The following is an 11,949-nucleotide window of genomic DNA, read 5'->3' as shown; positions in this document are numbered from 1 at the left end:
ATTCATAAAAGCCTCATATTGAACCATAATAGTAGACTGTTGTCAAATTGTGTTAGCCATGCTAGACTACTCTTGGCCACCCAGATACACCAGATATTGAACAGGGCTTAAGGGGAGTATATAAAAATGTTTTATAAAAGCATTGTTGTGGAGTAAGAATTGATTGGAGCAGCCAAGCCTGCATAAATTATCCTTCACAGTCCCAACTAATCAAGACACCAAGTAATTAAGAGCTGTCAGTGTATCCCCACAGGAGGAAATTGATCAGATATATGGATAGATACCTTTTGTAAGTGTTTGCTAAAGTCGCTGACCCATATAAGAGTCGATCTAAAGATATCAGCTTGAATCCCAGTGGAGCTGTTTCTATGTAGATGTGTTCTGTGCAATGATGAGAGAGAGAGAGAAAAGGATTATGTGAATCTCACAAACAGAGGACTTTATTCCACCACTGACTGTAGCACCTCAGTACCACAGACAGAAAGACTCTCACACCTTCACTCCATCTCACACAAGAACAGTACAGGAAAATTCACAAATAAAAAAATAATTGGTCGCCAATCTAAATCTTTTCATTTGTTCTCTGTGGATCTTTCCTCAGGCATATAATGGGAGTCAACTATCTGACGGAAACCGGGCAGAGTTATAGATGATATAATGTCTCATTATACATTTATAACTCTGGCATCAGAAGATTGTGGGTGATGTGGCATAGTGCAGTGAGGGTCAATGGGCTGGTTGGTTTACTCCTTGGTGGCCATGTGGGCCATCAGGTCGCAGACACGGTTGCTGTAGCCGAACTCATTGTCGTACCTGGGGAAGAAGAAAGAAAAAGAGTCAGTGTGGGTAATAGAGTGTGGATTAGCATTACATCCATGTATATTTTCTGTGTCTTCTATCACTCCATGCATGAGGGCGTACCATGTGACCAGCTTGACAAAGTGCTCATTGAGAGCAATGCCAGCGCCAGCATCAAAGATGGAGGAGTGAGTGTCGCCGTTGAAGTCTGTGGACACCACCTGCAGGAGGAGAGAACGCCACGTTAACAAGCGTACAGATCTACAAAAACGTTTAATCATCAACAAAGAGTGAGATCAGTTCATACCTGGTGCTCTGTGTATCCGAGAATGCCCTTCATGGGTCCCTCAGATGCGGCCTTCACAACCTTCTTGATGTCATCGTACTTGGCCTGTACAGAAGAAAAGAAGTTTGTTTGTATTGTAACTGGAAAGTGGAAAATGCAGAAGTAATATAAGTCTAATTTAATAATACATAAGCTCTTTTAAGCTCTCTCACTAAATTTATTAAAAAGGATATGTGTAGTCATTCTATATTTTTCTTAGCTGTCTACAAATCCAATGAAAAGACAAAAATCGAAAACCTCTCAATACTTTGACTCAATACTTTGACTTCCTTACCCTCCTGTGTTACACTTAGCTCCAAGTTAATTGGCTCCTACTGAAGATGGCCACTGCAGTTTTTAGCAAATTTAACTCAAGCAGGAGTAGATAATATATTTGTTGGAATTTTTATATAATATTAATGACAGAAGGACCATGTACTACAGTGCCTCGTTACATGAACACTGGTGCTGTAGTAAGTGAGGTATAGGAGAATAAGATACGTCGGTTTTGGTTACACAGGAAATATTTGTTCGTAGGATTAATTTGTTGCTGCAACTGTAATCAGGTATCATCAAGTATCAAAGTATCATCAAATTACTGTATTTTTTTACAATTACAAACAGCTATTGTAGTTACAGTACTGTGTTTATTTTACAGCTACAATATTGCTACTGTAACTATTAACAATTATATTCTGTTTTTACAGTAAGTTACTTGCAATTGCTCTAAGAATCAGTAAGTTTCTAACAGTATAGTTTTGGCCTTTTCATGGGATTTGTTGACATTAAGAAAAATGTGAAATATTAGCAGACATATAATTTTAGTTTGTTTAATGCTATAAATGCTTTTATTTGAGTTAAGAGTTACTCACGGGTTTCTCCAGACGGACTGTCAGGTCAACAACAGACACGTTGGGGGTGGGGACACGGAAGGCCATGCCGGTCAGCTTGCTGTGAAATGTGAGCATATAATAGGTAAGGTCAAACTAATTTCACTGGATTCACTGCAAGTCATGTAATGTTCATGTGACAATATAGTATACTGCAAAAAAGTAATGTGTTTTTGGTACTGACCCGTTCAGCTCGGGGATGACCTTGCCGACAGCCTTGGCAGCACCAGTGGAAGCGGGGATGATGTTCTGGCTGGCGCCACGGCCATCCCTCCACAGCTTGCCAGAGGGACCGTCCACGGTCTTCTGGGTGGCAGTGATGGCATGAACAGTGCTCTGATGGACAAACACAAAGAGAGGAAGAGAGGGAAGATGATTAAATATAGCTTAGCCCTCTCCAACTTTGTAATGTCATGTTGACATTTTGGGCTGTTTATAAATCTGGCTTTAGGGGCTGCTCAGCATCTCTATGCCAGATTGTACCCAGGCAGAGAATTTTAATCCTTACCATCAGGCCCTCAATGATGTGGAAGTTGTCGTTGATGACCTTGGCCAGGGGAGCCAGGCAGTTGGTTGTGCAGGAAGCGTTGCTATGGAGAAGCAAAGAAACAGCATCTTCTAAATGAATTTTACACATTACAGTAGCAGACACTGACTGAAATACCCAATAATTCATGAAATTATAAGATTCACATGCAATATGTTTTAACAACTTCAGATACTGATTTTGGTATCTATTTTGGAATTTATACTTATTTTTAAACCTGTAATTTCCATTTCTAGCCAAGTGCAAAAAAAATCATAATAAATAATGATAATAATTACCAGTCATTAACAGTCATTTTCTGATTCTTACCTGACAACCTTCAGGGAGTTCTCGTACTTCTCGTGGTTGACACCCATGACAAACATGGGGGCATCAGCGCTGGGAGCAGAGATGATGACTCTCTTGGCACCGCCCTTCAGATGAGCCTGAAATGTTGTGTTGAGATCATATTAAATCTGTCTTTTTGCCAGCCGCAGGTTGCTATGCTATGGTGTATTGACAATTTAATATTTTGGGTCAGGACTGAATACGTACAGAGGCCTTCTCGATGGTGGTGAACACACCAGTGGACTCAACCACGTACTGGGCACCAGCATCACCCCATTTGATGTGGGTGGGGTCCCTCCTGCAGAAGAGAGAGAGAGAGAAAAGGAGGGTCAGAGTCAGATTGAATTCTTACTCAGTGTGTCTTTGTGGAATTGTAATGAATCCGAATAGCCTGGTTAGTTAATAAACAAACGCTGAGTGAACTCACTCGTGGAACACAGAGATCTTGTGTCCATCGATGACCAGCTTGTCACCCTCAACCTTGACCTCACCGTGGTAGCGGCCGTGGGTGGAGTCATACTTGAACATGTAGACCTAAAGAAGAGATAAGAGATGAAAAAGAAAACTCTTAAGATAGGTTGGGACAAACTATGACACATGATTTTTGCATAAGAAGAAGAAAAGTTTGTGACTGCAAAAACAAATTTCATATTGTTTTCCTGCTTGTAGCTGCTGCATTATACTCATTCATGATACAAGTTAATCCAGCTGACTCACCATGTATTCCAGATCAATGAAAGGATCATTGATGGCCACAACCTCCACCTTCTTGCCGTGGAAAGCAGCACGGGTCACCAGACGACCGATGCGGCCGAATCTGAAAAAGAGAACAGTGTTGTTTCACAGTCTGGCCTTTAGATGGTAGTGTGATGCCATGTAAGTCTGACCAGAATCACTGCATGATATGATCAGTCATGTCTGAGAATTACACAGAAATGAAGCTGCAGATTGTCATTAAGTGGAAATAATAAGCCTGAAAAAGTGTCATTATGTGGAAATTTTGCTTTAACATTCAATTTAACATGTCTTCCTTCACTTTTCTATTATAGCTTTTTTCTCCCCTTTCTGTTGAAGATATATAACTCCCCAGGAGACTTGAAACCCCAGGTGAAGAAAGGGCAGGGTTCAGGAGGAGTGGAGAGAGGTGTGTGTGTGCCAGAGCTTATGGCTGTGCTGCTTTCACGCCCTCCTCTCTGGGGGGTAAAGTCGAAATGAACTTCTAATGTGGTAATCCTAGTGACGGCAGCGCACTGTTTGATCAGTGGCTGAGTTACTATTTAACCGCAGGTTCAAAATCCTGGCACCGATAGACTCTGTCCTCAGACATTGTGGAAGAGGAGGAGGAGGGCCGGAGAGATGTGTAGTAGAAGAGATAAACACCTGATCCATGAAACACGTCAGATTATGAGTGTTCAATAATGTTCTTTTGTTTAAATTATGCGTGTCCTCTTCCACTTGTTACACAGCAGAAAAAACAGTTCCCTGAATGGCCCCCATGTCGAAGCCACTGCCTACATTGTTATCTGCTGAGGGCCAAAGTTCAAAGACCATGAAAGACATGAGACAGATGAATGTACACAGCTATGTCTGTGTCTGTGCATGTTTTCTCCATTACAAAACAGCTTTTTCCTTCTTCAGCAGAACTATTAATTAACCAGAGGTTGTCTGCTATTCAGAGCAGAAGCTCAAGTCAGTAGACTCTGGGTTCACCTCATAATTCAATTCATCGACTAAACAGACAGTTATCATATATCTACCATGAGGAGAAGACCCGCCTGAGCCAAAATAATCTTGAAAATTGTTCTTTTGAGCAGTCTTACAGCCTCAACAAGCTCAAGCTAAAATGTTACCAGCTTTGAGTAGCATAGATGTGCATTTTGATATTGAATCAAGGCAGCCATCATGGTAAATGCTCCCTGTGTGCACAGATTAAATATGTGTCGTTCTGTGAGATGAGGGTGCAGAGACTACACATCTAAGTGAGTCCTGAAATGTGTGGTGATGCTCTAGTAGTTGATTTTGTGAAATGAGTGGATGAAAAAGGTTCTTACCCATTGATACCAACTTTCACCATTTTGCCTGGGTTGATTTAGTCCTCTGAAGATGACAAGAGAAGGGAGAGAAGAGAGAATAATGTTGCCTGTTAAATACTGATAAACCTCCATTTATGAGTGCCATACATAAGTTTGCTCTTGATGACTGCTTATTATTGTGCACTGAGATAAGCATGACAAAAGAGTTCAACTGATAAGCTTTCTCTGAGCACAGTCCGAGTAAATTTCAATGTAAATCTGCAGTCTGCAGCTTCTCTTTTTGGTCAAATGTTACAAGACCACACTTCTCCCTGCAAGTGTGAAATCTAAACTTTACTGACAAGCATTTAAACATCTTCATAAGCGACAAGATTCACATTTGAAACAGCTGAATAAAGCAAAATTATGGCCAAAGTTACTTTAAAAGTAGGCTGGTTTGTGGCCATGCAGAATGTTCTCAGGTAATCTCAATCTAGTTATTCAGTCATGAAGCCTGTTGCAAAGTCTCTGCAGGTTCCTGACCCTCTCTGACTGCAATGATTTAATCATTGAAGGTATTTACCGTTTGTGAGATGCCTCTGCCTGTCTTGCGACTCCGGGTGTGAGTGGGGACGAGCAGAGGAAAGCTGTGTGTTTATATGACTGACCAGAGTTGAAAACCACGCCCCCTCAATGGACACTACTCCTCGCCCCGCCCCCATCTGAATGTCAAGGTCATCAGCTTGCACACACACACGCACACTCACACACCCTGCACTTTAAGTTCATGTGAGTTAAAGACCCCAGAAACTTCTCGCCTATCATAATGTGTCTTTCCCCCTGTGCTTAAGTTTGGAATGATTTTGTTCATATTTATTTCATTAGATGTTCCACCACCATCAAACATGACATGTGTTTCCACCTTCCCCTTCTTTAAGAGATCTAGATTTAGATAAGACATTAAAGTCCTCAGATTTGGACTGAAAAAAGAGAGGGGTCCCACGATGACCTTCTCAGTACATACAGACTAATGGAGACACAGATGCAGCAAACGAGAGATCAAATCTCTGTCGTCCTGACTGTGACATTTAATGTCCAAAGACCATGACCCTTCACTTTCAAATGCACTGTATCTACTCTTCTTTCTGTCTTCCTCTCCATCCCCTCAGATGCACACTGACCCTTGGTAACTCAACTCGGACACATGATCATTACGCATGTGCAGAGGAGGCTTCTGTTTGTTTGAGTACATTTACTCAGCTGAAATATGGCTTTGTCAGGTTATTTAGAAATGACTAACCCACCAAAACTAAATCTGAGTATTAAATACATGTTCCTTTGTCTGAATAAAATTGCTGCACTCAAGGTGTTGACAATGTGTCATGCTGCTGTAAAATTAGTTATCTTCTCTTTTCTTCATTGCACACAGACGCTGACAAGGCCCACACATTTCAGGGTTTTTTTCTTTGTTTATTTTGACATCTTTGTGTTGGCATTACAGTAGTCAACACAAATGAGTCCAGAGGATAATATAAAATGTAAAATGAGAAAAATGAAGATGCCAGTTTAAACCAGAGGGGCATTCAAGTTGAATCAGTTTGGAAATACCCCCCCCCCCCAACCCATGGCTTTCCATTAGGCCTCACCAGTCCTGAGAGTGAATTGAAACCTTACCCATTGCATGGCATCTGTACACCATGAACGTGCAGCACATTATCAGACCAAAAATTACATTCAGTAACTTGTATTTTTCAACATAGCAGATCATGTCATTGAACATTTTGCGGTAGGCTAGCAGACATGTTGCTCTTCACCAAAACTGGACAGTTGCTGGTGTGTATTATGGCTGCAGTCCAATGGCCTGGGCATAGCTGAACTACCATAACCCCAAGTGCATGCATGCCAGTCTTGGCCTCTGCTTTGCAGCTTAAGGTCAAAGAGGGGAAGTAAAGGTCAGGCTAAGATTAGACGCTGGCTGGCTAGTCAACACTTGGGCCATTTTATACTCTCAGTACTGTAAATGCTGTCTCATTACAGGTCACATGTTCTTTCTATATTGCAACGGTCAAATTCTGCTCACTGTAAAGAGCAAACTGACTATGGAATAAAATATAGACTGCAGGCTAATCGTTATTTGAGTTCAGTGAAACTGATACTGGGAAGTTGCAGCCAAGAAATCTGTGTTCAATAAACCAGCTAACATGTTTTAACATAAATTGCAGCAACATGTCTGTAATTTGTATTATTTACTTAAATGTAAGTTTTGTTCTAGTTACTTTATTTGAAAATGCAGTAACAACAAAATGGATGGATTACTATCTGACATTCTGTGCACAGTCGTGTCTCTGTGTAAAAGGGGCCTTCAGGTAGATTTATACAACTTTTATCCTGAATCAAAGTCTAGTGCAAAGTCCAGCAGGCAGCTTTATGAAGTGAGCAACAAATAAACAAATTATGGAATCAGACTGCCATCTAGTGTTGTAGTAAAAGAAAAAATATTAAAGATCCCCTTCAGACATGTTTTAAGATATAAATAAAATACTCTACTGTGAATAATAATCTGTGTCTGATATGGTTTTTCCACCAAAAAAGTTCAATTATCTTAATAAAAATCCTTAAAATGATATCTGCTCCTCCAGACTTTTGGATCCACCCACTCCACCGTGTCAAGTTGACTGATTCTGTTGGTCTGGCATCATGAAATGAAACAGCAGTTTCTCTGTTGAAAAACAGTATTACTACGAGCAATCCAATAAGCACCGCGGGGCGATTAATGCTGCTGTCAGGTGTTGTCAAGCTGTGCGCCAGAACGAAGAAGGAGTAAAACTAGGCAGTGCTGATCAAATATTAATCAAGATTCTGTTACTGCAATGCCTATTTTTCACCTCTAATGTTTTCAGAAACGTATTTTAGTGTACTTTTTAGTTTTAAGACGAGAATGTTTGTGACCCGACAGCCATGTTAAAAACAGACGAGCTGAAACCAAGCACCACCCAACTCGCAGTACGTCACCCACCACGTCACCACCTGCTGGAGTATTTAGTGGTGATCAAATCCAATCCCCCTCCCCCATGGAAATCAGTTAGAGTGGAGGCAATGTCAGACTGAAGATGGAAACGGAGATATCCTGTCTGATATCAGGTAGATCTACTTCTTATACCTTATTAAAAAAATACAGAATCTATAAATATGCAAATATTGCTCATTTCAAAAGTTTAGCTATTGCATACAAAATGTCTTTTACTTCACTGTAAAGTCAATTTTCAGTGTTTGTGCACAGGAGGCTTCAAGCTTCCACATCACACTTGTGTAAATTGAACGTTGGACCATGATTGGCTCCAAACTAGTTGTGATGTCACAAATCATGCCTTAAACTTAAGATTTTCAGTGAGCACAGAGAAACTTTCTGCTTTCAATAATGTGAGAACAGTCTTCTGGTGTCAAACTCTGCACATACAATGTAAATAATACAGAGACCAAATATGTTACTAAGTATTAGTGATTTTATGTATGATGTAATAAAACTTAAGAAAATGAATGAGTTACCCATGTTTTTGCTCATTTTACTGAGTTACTGAGGATAGACTATTCACCTTCCTAAATTTACCAATTACAGTGTCTCCCATGAATTAAGAATATCACAGTGAAAACCTCACAGCCATCACTGGTGTCTGGTTTGTCAGCTGACAGATTCTCAAACTGACTCACCTATAATTATACCGATAGCGCCTCGGTTGAACTCTTTCTTCCACATGGACCTGTGAGCCTGAAAGTTTGCAAGGAACTGTTCTCAAACTGGGCACATTGCTGGTTCAAGGAATGCCAATATGAACATTTGCCACATGTACAATTGCATCACATTTATGTATAAAAATAAATTAAAAACATGTCAAAACGTTTTTTTTTCCATTTCCCTGCACAATACTTTAAGATTTTTGCCCCGGGATCTTGAATGTAATGCCAGACTTTTGGAAACAGCAGAGTGTTGATTAGCGTGTGACAGCAATGCTTGTTACTGGGATCGGCCGTCCATATTTCAGAACGCTGCCACACTGAATTCAACTGGAGAGAAGAAATATAACTTATATATAACAACCACAGGCAGATTTATTTAGCATCAAAATGTCTGTCAGGGGGAATGTGAGGCTCCTCTTTGACAGACAAATTGAGATGACGCATGTCAACAGAGGGCGAACAAACTGGGATGCACATGTGGGATAGAAGTGACTGATGAAACAATCATACATTTCTGTGAGCAAAAACCAGAACACCACAAATGTCAAATCCATTTATTCATGCAAATCATAAGTAAACATAACAAAACAAACAGCAGGAATTACAGGTGCCATCATGTTTGGATATCCACGTCCCTTACACCTGATTTTACAAACAATCGCCAGCCAGAGAATTTCTCTAAACACTTTTATATTATTGTACGCAGACAGAAACTAGAAATACATAAAGTGCCAATTTACTTAAAAAACAAGCCAAATAATCAAAGATGATCATCTGATGTAAACATAGCTCACATGTTCTAATATTTAGTTCAATACTTACACATGGAATAAACTACAGCTGCTCTGTTAAACAGCCACAATAGTGTGTGTGAAGCATCTGATCTACGCTGGATGAAACCACATAAGCAATACTGCAAGTCTACACCATACTACATGTAGTCTATACGCATGTAAACACCCTTTTCTGCATGTAAACAGATTTGCAGTTGTGTTTTTTTCCCTTATAATCTAAGAAGGATGTCATTAGTCTTTATTTCCCTTCATCTCCACTAACAACCCAGTCCGCTCATGGACCCGATCCGGTCCAATTTCAGGCCAAAGCATCCTCTGTTCCATCCCCTCCGTGAGCGGTCTGGTTCTGCTCGCTTCTGGTTGGCCAGGGCTCCCTTCAGCAGGCGCACCCAGGGGGTCTCAGGCTGTGTTTGTACGTCAGCCCATTTGGGGTACTCGGGCGCTTTGACCCCAGACGACAAGGTGGATTGCTCCTCTGGTTGGCTGTTCAACAGGTTCTCCAGGTCATCCAGGGTCAAAAGGTCATTATAGCGCTCTAGAAACTGCTCCATAAACTATACGAGGGAAAAAAGATTAAATTTAATTGTCAGGGAGTGTACGAAGGATAATAATTCAATCAGTGATACATTTCATTACTCCCCCTTATACTTTCCAGCTGTCCCTCCCTTCTTCTGGACTATTCTCTTGTATCCTTCATCCACTCTGAATTCTCCTCAGTCCTCCTTCCTTTCTTCCTAATTATCCACAGCCCACTTACCCCTCCCCTGCCCTCCCCTGCCCTCGCCTCGCCTCCATCATGTCTCCCCCACATACCTGCACAGCATCCGGAGAAGGGTGCAGAGCGCGAGCCTCTGTGATCTCCAGAGGAGTCAGGAGGAGCAGAGTGGCACAAAGTAGCACAGGACACAGCATGGCAGCGGAGATGAGGAGCAGGAATGACTGGAGCGGGAGGAGTGGAAACTGACTATAAAAGATTAAAAATTTGAGAAGAAAATATGTGGAGAAATTAAAAGTACAGATACAAAACCTATAATCAAAGATAGAAAGTGATGTAAATGTAGCCTGTTTTCGAACAAACGGCAGTCTTTGAGGACACTTTCTCAGATCCTCAAATGGTGCACTGATCATCCTCAAATACATATTTTAAAGTTAAAACTGTGCTGCATGAAATATCAATTTTAGGGTGGGTTTGAGATAAAAAAGAAATTTTAAAAAATGCTGATATCGATCTTTAAGTTTAAAATTGTATCGTATGTGTCGCTTTTTGTCTGTCAAATGAATGTAAAATAAAAACTTAATATCTTTGACAAAATTTTACAGGTTTCACCTTTTTCACAGTGAAGTCATTTTGAAAAAAGTGCTTCTCTGAATAAAATTATTTTCTTTATTTGTAATTGCACTAAAGCTTGCTTTCAAGATCTGATGGAGTCTGAACTGTGAAAATACATTTTCTACAAAATTTACATGCTTGCTCTTCCACTCGTAGCTTTAACAAATCTTTATATTTCCCTTAAATTCCCTCCTGAGGTTTTAATAGTTTCAATTGTAATGACAGACTATAAAACAGAGTATTACATTTTTAAACATCAAATTCTTACCTTTCCAAAGACAATTTAAGAGTGCTCACCTGTTATGTTTTCTACCGAAGCTCTGGGTGTCTTCTGCTCTCACAGACTCTTCTCCATCACCGTCTCTGTCCGTCTCTCAGCTACCTCTCACTTGTTGGCACCTGCTGAGAGCATCACTATCTCACTCGCCTGGCTCCTCCTACTTCGCTCTTGCTCTGTGATGAAATTGAAAGGATGAATTTTCCTCTTGCGTCCGTCCTCTTGGCAGGAGCTGGATTGTTGGGGCATCAGCTGGGATGCTGCAGAGGTTTTGTAGAGCCGGAGACGACCCCCCCCCCCTACCCTTCCTTCCTTTCTTTCTCTTCCTCCTCCTCCTCTTCTTTTCTTTGGAGTGACGTCATAGCCTTGGAGAGAGTGATTGTCATTGCCAAGGTGATTGTGTGGACTCTGCCCATACTGATGCCACTGTAACGCACACACCAAGGTCAAAGGGCAGTGGTCAGCTGCTGACTTGTAAACCAGTGAATTATGGAGTGAGCTGTCACGTGTTTTCTGTCACGGATTAATCTGAATTATACATGTCCCATGTTGTAACAATGCTCCTCGTGCACATTAGCAACACTCTTTTCCCCTTTGTCTCCGTGGTCTTTCCCAGCATGCACTGACCTCCCCTCTCTGTTGGGTAAGTTACAGTCTGTCAGTGCCATCTGCTCCCTGTACCCCCTGCCGCCAAATTACAATACTAGCAGGAGCAGTGCGATCCAACACGCCAACCTCAAAGTTCAGCGGCCTCTGATTATTTCCAGTAAATAAACCTGCACTGTTCCAAATGTACGTCAGATACTGCATTCACACCTACCTGCATCAATCAAATCAATGAATATTTTCTCTTAATTAAAAAAGGCATCTTCTCTTAACAATTAAGGCATCTTCAGTGAGGAAAATGTGTGCAC

At 41.0% G+C, this 11,949-nt stretch overlaps 2 protein-coding genes across 2 annotated transcripts; both read right to left on the bottom strand.

Annotated features, from left to right (window-relative positions):
* Window positions 1-413: 413 nt before the first annotated feature.
* Window positions 414-5,549, bottom strand: gapdh (glyceraldehyde-3-phosphate dehydrogenase). The gene is made up of 12 exons (XM_044360213.1): window positions 5,483-5,549; window positions 4,939-4,984; window positions 3,605-3,704; window positions 3,315-3,421; window positions 3,095-3,185; window positions 2,870-2,985; window positions 2,522-2,603; window positions 2,198-2,349; window positions 1,996-2,074; window positions 1,106-1,189; window positions 922-1,019; window positions 414-813 (listed from the first exon to the last, which is right to left on the bottom strand). Exons 2-12 carry the CDS (start codon window positions 4,959-4,961, stop codon window positions 744-746), a joined length of 1,002 nt encoding a protein of 333 aa, XP_044216148.1. The 5' UTR covers window positions 4,962-4,984; window positions 5,483-5,549; the 3' UTR covers window positions 414-743.
* A 3,624-nt stretch (window positions 5,550-9,173) lies between these two features.
* On the bottom strand, window positions 9,174-11,102 carry wu:fj39g12 (C-type natriuretic peptide-like). The gene is made up of 3 exons (XM_044360242.1): window positions 11,056-11,102; window positions 10,242-10,392; window positions 9,174-9,982 (listed from the first exon to the last, which is right to left on the bottom strand). Exons 2-3 carry the CDS (start codon window positions 10,338-10,340, stop codon window positions 9,686-9,688), a joined length of 396 nt encoding a protein of 131 aa, XP_044216177.1. The 5' UTR covers window positions 10,341-10,392; window positions 11,056-11,102; the 3' UTR covers window positions 9,174-9,685.
* Window positions 11,103-11,949: the final 847 nt, after the last annotated feature.

This window comes from Thunnus albacares, chromosome 8, assembly GCF_914725855.1.
Source record: "Thunnus albacares chromosome 8, fThuAlb1.1, whole genome shotgun sequence".
Lineage (NCBI taxonomy): Eukaryota > Metazoa > Chordata > Actinopteri > Scombriformes > Scombridae > Thunnus > Thunnus albacares.
The sequence above is the reverse complement of the archived record's forward strand: the minus strand, read 5'-3'. Positions and strand labels throughout refer to the sequence as shown.